The 9519-nt window shown below is 35.0% G+C and overlaps 1 protein-coding gene across 1 annotated transcript; it reads left to right on the top strand.

The window, feature by feature from the left end:
• The first annotated feature begins 3925 nt into the window (after window positions 1-3925).
• On the top strand, window positions 3926-8858 carry LOC112019500 (heat shock 70 kDa protein 1). Its single transcript, XM_024052018.2, has 2 exons — window positions 3926-4299; window positions 6271-8858. Exons 1-2 carry the CDS (start codon window positions 4089-4091, stop codon window positions 8577-8579), a joined length of 2520 nt encoding a protein of 839 aa, XP_023907786.1. The 5' UTR covers window positions 3926-4088; the 3' UTR covers window positions 8580-8858.
• Window positions 8859-9519: the final 661 nt, after the last annotated feature.

Below are 9519 nucleotides of genomic sequence, written 5' to 3'. Positions count from 1 at the left end.
AAATGACCAATTTAGTACCTTAAGGTCATTTTTTCCATGTGTTTCTCATATTCTTTTGAAAAATCATAAGGTCATAACATTCTTAAAAATTAAATATAAGTATATAAAAAAATTAGACTACTTCTACAAGAAGACATACTATCAATAAAAATTAAATATAAAAAAAATCACTAATAAGCAAGGATAAAATAAATAGAATTTAAATTAAACTAAAGTAGATTACTATAGTAAAAAATAAATTCAAAACCGTTTTTGTAAAAAAAAAGGGGCATACATCATTACATTGATTCTCAAAAAAAAAAAAAGAAAAAAAAGAAAAGAAAAAGGGCATACATCTGACATGTTGGGAAGAGTAGTGGAATAAAAGTTGAAAGAATTGGAATTTGGGAAGGGGCTGAATTTTGGGGCTGTGTGGTGGGTGGGGGCCAAACTTTGCACTTGGAGGGGACGGCTCTTATAAATATGAACAGGGATCTAATTTACTTGCAGTTAGAGCGTTAGCATTGGCAAATGCTAAAGCCATATCTAAGAGATATTTAGCATTTTTGGTCTTAAAACCAGCTGCATCAGAAGATTGCAAACAGCACTATTGCAAATTTTTTTGCAATAATGCTACAGTGCAATTCTAAACATAGAATTGCACTGTTCACAGTATTGCAAAAAAAAATTAATATTTTACTCCTTTTTATACCCGAAATTTCTCTCTCATCCCTCTAATTTTTTTTGTTCTCTTCTCTCTCTTCCTTCTCTGTTTCTCCATCTGGTCTCTCATCTCTGAAGCTTCATTGCCGAAATTTCTCACCCATCTCACACGGCCTCTCTCTCATCTCTCATCGCACGGCCTCTCTCTCAGTGCACCGGTGCTGGGTTTTGGATTTTTGAGGTTGAATTAGCGTGGATCGGCGAGCTGGGTTTGGATCGGTGGGCTGGGATCAGTTGATGGCAAGCTCTGATGGTGGCTTTGGGGATATTTTTTTTGAATGGGTTTGCTCCGGTGGCTCCGGTGATGATTTTTTTTTAATGGGTTTGCTCCGGTGATGATTTTGTTTGAATGGATTTGAATGGGTTTGCTCCGGTGATGATTTTTTTTTTGAATGGGTTTGCTCCGGTGGCTTTGGGGATATTTTTTTTGAATGGGTTTGCTCCGATGATGATTTTTTTTGAATGGATTTGAATGGGTTTGCTCCGGTGATGATTTTTTTTAATGGGTTTGCTCCGGTGGCTTTGGGGATGATTTTTTTTTGAATGGGTTTGCTCCGGTGCTGATTTTTTTGATTGGTGTGGGTGTGGTGATGGGATGCTGTGTGTGTGGGTTTGCTCTGTGTGTGGCTCTGTGTGTGGGTTTGAATGGGTTTGCTCTGTGTGTGGCTGTGTGTGTGTGTGGGTTTGAATGGGTTTGCTCTGTGTGTGGCTGTGTGTGTGTGTGTGAGACTGTTGAAAAGCCCAGGGAAAAACGGTTGGAAATAAATAATAAAGAAAGGTTAAAAAATAATATTTTAATGAGTAAAAGAGTGAAATAGAAGTTTGGGATGTAGGAGGAATTGTAAAATTAGACTTTATAATGATAAAGTGAGGTTTTGGAATGGTAAAATAGAGTAGCATTAGCATTTTCCAATGCTAATGCTCTTAGAGAGATTTTATAAAATTTTGTGGGGGTTGTGGCCCCCTATGAACAACATAGTTCCGCCCCTGGCCAGTACTTAGGAGAAATTCGTTATTTTCTTTTCTGTTATACCTATCCAGAAACCTTTCTATATAACCCTAATTTCTTATGAAATTCTACATGCACTTCCCACATTAAAGAGCTAGAGATCAACCTAAAACCATAGAGAAAATTTCTGTTTGTTCTCTCAACATTCACACCCTCCATTTCTAAATTTAATGGGAGAAGATTCAATGCCATACACACATCGATACTTTGAGTGTTCTCGAGTGTTGTTAGTGCTGGGAAATCAATATACGAAGTAGTCCCAAATCCACAAGAGGCCTTTCAAGCTGGTTTTGTATTATTAAGGAGACTTGTTCATATATTCATATGGTTGATGGCTCAACTTGTGAATCAAAAGACTAACAAGGAGAAAAGATTTAGGGATTAGTTGCTAACAAGAGCGGGAGCTTGAGTGCATAGCCTTTGCTTAGCTTTGAGGGTTTTGTTAGTGATTTATATTGCAACTATCCTTGTTAGCGGATCGTTCGACACAATTGGTACCATAGTCTTTTTTTTGGACTGATTTTGGGTTTTTTCTTTTTGTAAAAAATTTCGGTGTTCTTTTGGGTGTGATTGATTGTTTAGGATTTGTTTTTTTGATTATCTATCCATGTATATATTAATTGTTTAATTACACAAATAATTTGATTTGGTTTGTCAATTAGCTTAAAATTGAGGTCTAAAGTATAATTCTCAAAATTAGAGTACGCGGGTATCTTTAAAAAATAAAAGATGCATGTAAGCCAAATAAATTGACTAAACTTGCCCTAAGGATATAGAATAGTTAAATAAAGGAAGAAGTTAAAATGTTTTTTGATAATCCTTTTTTTACTATTTTTAATCTCAAAACAATTTTATTTTTTTTATTTTTTTTATTTTTCATAAATTGGTGTTGTAGGGTCGGTTTTTGTAGCCTAGGCCCAAAGGATATGGGTTAAAGGCCCAACAAACCCAGAACAATGAATTTGTAGAGAGTGGGCAAAAGAACTGGACTGGTTATGAAATAGACGGTGGTGGGCTAGATTACTTGCAGTGAGGATAACATGGAATAATGCTCAAACAACTCCATGAATGAATGTCCGAAGAGGTGTTTTATTGAGTGAACAGTGATTACAACATTCAGAGCTACAATCAAGCTTTTCTCTCCCTTTTTTCTCCCCTTCCTGTTAGGGACCCTTCTTCTTTATATAGCATCCTCTCCCATCATCTCCACCGTCCACCTGTTCTTCATCTGCGTATCCACTCAAGTGCACGTCACGTCAGGTGTCTGCTTTAGTTCTTGGTGAGTGGCGGTAGCTGAGGTTGCACTGTTCAGGGGTCTTCTCCACATAAATGCGGCCAGAAAAGCTGTTGCAGCGCATTAAATACGGTGGTGACAGCTTTTCCTTTAGGTATCTTATTGTTCTGATCATCCTCAGACCTATCTAGAACTTATCATTATCATTGGGATCGCTGGGAAGATTGTGTGGATCTTCCTCATGTTTGTTTGATCAAGACTATTTGTGGTCGAGGAGTGAGATGTCTTCGGACATGTGGTGGTCTCTTCGGACATCACTCCCCCTCTACTTCTGGGCTTCTTGCCTTCAAATGGGCCGTTCCTACCCAACTATATCTCTTCGGAAGTATGATACTTCTTAACCCGGTACTCCAGGCCCGTTAAGTGGCTCTCAGTTTTTACCCCCCACAGGTGTATGCTACTCTTTGCTTTTATTCTCAAAAAAAGGAAAAAGAAAAAAAAAAAAAAAAAGAATCATTTCAAAAATGATACTTTTTTTTTTCAATTTATGTCTTTGTTACATAATAAAAGTTTTTTTAAGAAAAAAATGATATTTTATTATAAAACTTAACGTGTTGTTTAGAAAATAAAGAAAATGTTTAGTAGAGGTATTTAAACAATAATTTAGTATTTAACTTCATAATACTTATTTTTACAATATTTTTTTATTTACACGTATTATCAAGTCACTTAAACAGCAATATTAAAAATCTATAATCAAACGGACCTAAAGATTTGCGCGTTAAAGAAATTATTAAAAAAAGTTGTAGGAATTTCGAGATCATTGCTCTGTTGAAAAAGAATTGGCCTTGGATAAAAAGAAACGCTTTATCCTTTATGACATTGAGTGAAAGTGGTACGAAAATTGGAACAAGAGTCGTCGTTGATTCTTCTTGGACCAATAATAGTCATCTAAACAACAAACAATCATGAGACTTGTGAGCTAAGTTTAACTTTGAACATAGTACAAATAGAACTCGTTTACTCCACTTCCCACTGCGTCTTTGAGTCAGCAAACCATAGTGATAGTGTAGAATTTCTGTGATCTTAAAGTTTCCTACATTTTGCTTGTTCTTTTTTTTCTGTTCAATCTTGTTAGCTAAGATGGGAAAAGGAGAGGGTCCGGCGATCGGAATTGACTTGGGAACGTGCTACTCATGTGTGGCAATTTGGCAACGTAATCGGGTGGAGATCATACCCAATGATCTGGGGAACCGTACAACACCATCTTATGTGGCTTTCAATGAAACTCACCGCTTGATTGGTCAGGCAGCTAAGGACCAGGTTTCCATGAACCCCACCAACACTGTTTTTGGTGAGTTCCTTACTTCTTTGATACCATTACAAGTTTAGATTTTTTGAGTTTTATTGGATTGTTTCATGTTTGTGTTTAAACATATATATCTGGGTTCTGTTTTAGTCAAAATTATTGTGAAGCTGAGGAAACTTGAAAAAAAAAAATTATTACTATTGTTTTGCTTTCTTTTATAATAGTGAAAAGGAACAGTCATTTGCTGTAAAATGGGGAATTTCTCTTTCTGTTATAGGAAAGTCCTTTGCTTTTAGTGAGACTTGTAGTTTAGCCCTGGTTATCGGTTTGGTTTGAAAGCTGGGTTTCGGACTATTGTGATCTGCGTAGTCAAGAGTTTTTCAAGTCACAGTTGTTATAACTGTATTGGATCATTATTAATAATCAATGTGCCATGACTTTAAAGTTTAATTTTTGTAAGCAAGCTTCCTATACAATAGATTGTGAAAATTAGAAATTAGATTTTAGCTTTTCTTAATTATGCATGGCTTTATCAATAATGTTATGGACAACTTTTTTCACAACAAATTTCATAATTTTTGAAGTTATTAATTGTGAGTAATGGGTCTATGAGCATCAGTTATATCTACCATTTATAGTCAACCACTTTAGCAATTGTAAAATTTGTAGTAAAAAAAAGTTGTGTTTGCCACATTATTAATTGTTTTATGTAAGGTAAATTAAAACTAAAAAAAAAAAAATTCATGTTTTTTATATAAATTTTACGTCTTAACTATGATATTTGATATTTTATATATGAAATTGTTTGCTGATTTAGTTAGTAATAATTCATCTAATTATTTCTTAAAATTGTTTTTGTTTGAACAAGTTAAGACCGTTGGGTGATTTATTAAGTTACAATATTGACCTTAATAAATTAGACTATATTGGTCTATGCTTTATATTTTATCTTATTTTTGTCATATTCTAATTTTATATTATTGATTCTATTTCAATTATTTGTAAATATTTTTCAATTATAAATATCTACTAAAACAATATCAATCTAAATATGAAACATTTAAGAAAAAAAATAAGAGAAGAGCAAAAAAATCAACTGAATCTCAAATAGAATCTCTTGACAAAGTTATTAGGAATTTAAAAAGTATAACAAAAATTTATGTGAAATTTGAAAATTCAAAATAAAAATTTATCAAAAAGAGTTGGAAGGGCATGAAAAAATATTAGGAAAAAATGGCGATGAAAATAATCATAATAATATTCAAATTTCAAAAATATAATATAACAATTCTTGATTACATAAAAATGTTAATCATTCTTTTTAAAATGCATATATAGCTTACAAAATTTTACTACCAATATTTATTTACAGTTGTTTATTTGTTTCTATGAAAGGAAAATTGATTATGTCACGAGAAAATTAAATGAATTAGTTCTATTATAATTTGAAAAGTGAATATGAGTAGAACCTAAATATAAAAACTTAATTAGTAATTTTACATCTCAAAAGGTAAGACGAATGTATTTTAATATTTTTTTTAAATAATGAATTTTAAATATAAGAAATGCTCCATTTCAATCTTATTTCAAAATCAATTATATCATAAGAAAATTAAATGGATTACTCATATTATCGATTAAAAAGTTGTTATTAGGAAAACCTATATATACTAACTAAATTAATAAGAAGAGTAGCTTTTATGCAAATGCAAATGCAAATGCTTAAAAAAAAAAAAAATGATTTAAGCCGGTACTGATTGTATCTATAGCTCATTAGTGGCGTGGTCTTGTCATATTGTGTTTCTCTTGTTAATAATATTTTCTCATTCAATGTTGAAATTTTATTTTGCATAAGACAAATCCCTGGAGCGGTAAGAAAAGTTCATCTATGTTTGCTGTGATACGGTTTCAGTGAAGCTATGAATGTTTAATGTAATAATTTGTTTATTCAGCAAAATGAAAAGAAAATGAGTAATGATTTTTTTGCATATTGATGTTCATGTTGGTGGTATGAAGACTCTAAACGTTTGATTGGAAGGCGATTCAATGATGAATCTGTGCAACGTGACATGAAACTGTGGCCATTCAAGGTGATTGCTGACCCTGATCATGGGAGGCCCATTATTGCGGTCACATACAAGTATGAGGAAAAACATTTTTTGGCTGAAGAAATCTCTTCAATGGTACTCGTAAAGATGAAGGAGATTGCTGAGGCTCACTGCGGTTCAAAGATCAAGAATGCTGTCATTTCTGTCCCTGCTCGTTTCAACCACTCACAGCGTCAAGCCACAATGGATGCCGGTGTCATTGCTGGCCTAGATGTGATGCGACTTATCAATGAGCCAACTGCTGCTGCTATTGCATATGGGCTTGACAAGGACGGTACTGGTGAGAAGAATGTGCTCATCTTTGATCTTGGCGGTGGGACACTGGATGTCTCGCTTCTTACCATTGAAGGGGGTATCTTTGAAGTGAAAGCTACAGCAGGTAATTCTCACTTGGGAGGTGAAGATTTTGATAGTAGAATGGTGAATTATTTCATTCAAGAGTTCAAGAGAAAGCATAAGAAGGATATTACTGGGGGTAAGGCTTATAGGAAGTTGTGGAATGCTTGTGAAAGGGCTAAGAGGATGCTCTCATCTAACACCCGAACAACAATTGAGATTGATTCCTTGTATGATGGTATTGATTTCTACTCTTTTATCACCCGAGCCAAGTTTGAGGAGCTTAACGTGAATTTATTCAGGAAGTGTATGGGGCCTGTTGAGAAGTGTTTGAAGGATGCTAAGATGGACAAGAGCAGTGTCCATGATGTGGTTCTGGTTGGAGGGTCTACGAGGATCCCCAAGGTTCAGAAATTGTTACAGAACTTCTTTGATGGGAAGGAGCTCTGCAAAAGAATTAATCCTGATGAGGCTGTTGCTTATGGTTGTGCTGTGCAGGCTGCAATTCTCAATGGTGAGGGTAATACGAGAGTGGAAAAGATCTTGTGCCTAGATGTCACCCCTCTATCTCTTGGTTTGGAGACCTCTGGAGATGTCATGACTGTGTTGATTCCAAGAAACACCACTATTCCCACCAAAAAGGAGGAGGAATTCACAACCAATTCTGATGAACAGGAGGGTGTGAATATCCAGGTTTATGAGGGTGAACATGCCAAAACAAGTGGTAACAATTTGCTGGGCAAGTTTGAGCTATCTGGTATTCCTCCAGCTCCTAGTGGAGTTCCAAAAATTGCTGTTTGTTTTGACGTTGATGTTGATGGAATCTTGAATGTTTCTGCCAAGGACAAAACCACTGGAAAGAGGAATAACATTACAATCACTGATAAGTGCAGGCTCTCCAAGGAAAAGATTAAGAAATTAGTGCAGGAGGCTAAGAAGTACAAGGCTGAGGATGAGGAGCATAACATGAAGGCCGAATTAAAGAATGCACTTGAGAACTATGCTTTCAACATGAGGAGCACATTTAGAGAAGAAGAGACTGTTGCTAAGGTTCGTGCTGTGGACAAAAAGATGGTTGAAGAAGTAATTGAGGAGACTATCGATTGGCTTGAAAGGAATCAGCTTGCTGAGGCAGACGAATTTGAGGATAAGATGAGCGAGCTAGAGAACATCTGCAATGCAGTAATTGCCATGATTGGTCAAGGTGCTGATGATGACGTGCGTGAAGCCACACTTGAGGATGAACAGCAGATGGAGGAGATTAAGATTCATCAAGGTGTTGACAGTGACATGAATGTAGCTGCTCAAGAGGATACGAAGCCTAAGAAGGAGATTCACATTTGTCAGGGTCCTAATGGTCACATGGCTATAGCCATGAAAGAGGTCAATATTCAGAAGGAGATTAAGGACAAAGCGCAGGAGGCTGAGAAGAATATAGCTCAGGATAAGGAGGACAAGAAGAAGGAGATTAAGGACAAAGGGCAGGAGGCTGAGAAGAATATAGCTCAGGATGAGGAGGATAAGAAGACGGAGATTAAGGACAAAGGGCAGGAGGTTGCGAAGAATATAGCTCAGGATAAGGAGGATAAGAAGAAGGAGAAGGTTGAGAAGTACAAGGCTGAAGATAAGGAGCATAAAAAGAAGATTGAGGCGAAGGACGCGTTGAAAAATTGTGCTTACTACATGAGTTACAAAATCAATGATGTGAAGAAGGCTTTGACAAAGACTGAAGATGCAATTGAGCAGACCATCTTCTGGCTTCAAAGGAACCAGCTTTCTGAGGCAGATGAGTTTGTGGATAAAATGAAGGAACTGGAGGGCATTTGTTACCCGTTTATTACCAAGACGTACCAAGGAGCTGGTGGTGATTATGGTAAATGATTCTCTTGCACATGCTTAATAGCTTATTAAGAATGTTGTTGCTGACAGAACCATGATTCTCTCGAGGTCTCCCTCTGTAAATTTGGTAGTAGCTTATTAATAATGTTGTTTATAAAGATGTAGTAGCAGCCTTATTGTAATCTTGTTTTGGTTTGTGAATGATGAGGGTTACTTGCTTGGGCTGATATGGTCCATGCTCTCTGTTTCTCTCTGTTTTGAATGCCAATATATTTTTACCTCTATGAAGCTATTTTCTCTGGAAAAGATAAATTTCTACCACTCTCGACCTTTTTCAAATCTCAAACCTTTGTAGTTAACAAAGCAATTAAACTGCAATTTGAGCGTAAAATTTCATTCGGTAGTTGAGTATCTCAATGTGACAAATTTTGCTATACTTCTTACAACCCAATGCCTTCCAAAGATGCAAATTGGTAAAGGACATTATTAAGTGATATTTGCAGAAGTCAATACCTGTAATTCCAAATTTAATCAACATTAGAAATGTGGCCTGTGCGGACTAAGTAAACCAAAAAAGAAAACCTTATATGAACTAAGAAAAATATTTTAAGAATATAATCAACAAGAAAGTGGATAAGAAACATGAAGAATAAAACTGACTTCAAGTTACATGGTAAAAATAAACACACGAAGACAAAATTTTTACTAAAACCAAAAATTATACTGTAATATTTTATAATGAACTTTCTTTTAAGTTCTTTAAAAATTTTGGTATTTAATATAATCGGAATAGTATTCTAAATTGTTTGAATATTTAGTAATGAGTTTTATTTTGTGCAAACTATGTTAAAAATTCCGTTGTACTCATAATGTGCCAAATGGAAAAGCATGTCGAACGGTGGGTAAAACTTACTTGAGCCATATATCGCAAGCACGCTGTGTAAGAATTCATTTTTTTTTTTTATTAAAACAAAAAAAAAAT

This window comes from Quercus suber, unplaced genomic scaffold (assembly GCF_002906115.3).
Source record: "Quercus suber isolate HL8 unplaced genomic scaffold, Cork oak 2.0 scaffold_1087, whole genome shotgun sequence".
NCBI classification, from domain to species: Eukaryota; Viridiplantae; Streptophyta; class Magnoliopsida; order Fagales; family Fagaceae; genus Quercus; species Quercus suber.
Note: the sequence above shows the minus strand (reverse complement) of the source record. Positions and strands in the feature narration are given on the sequence as shown.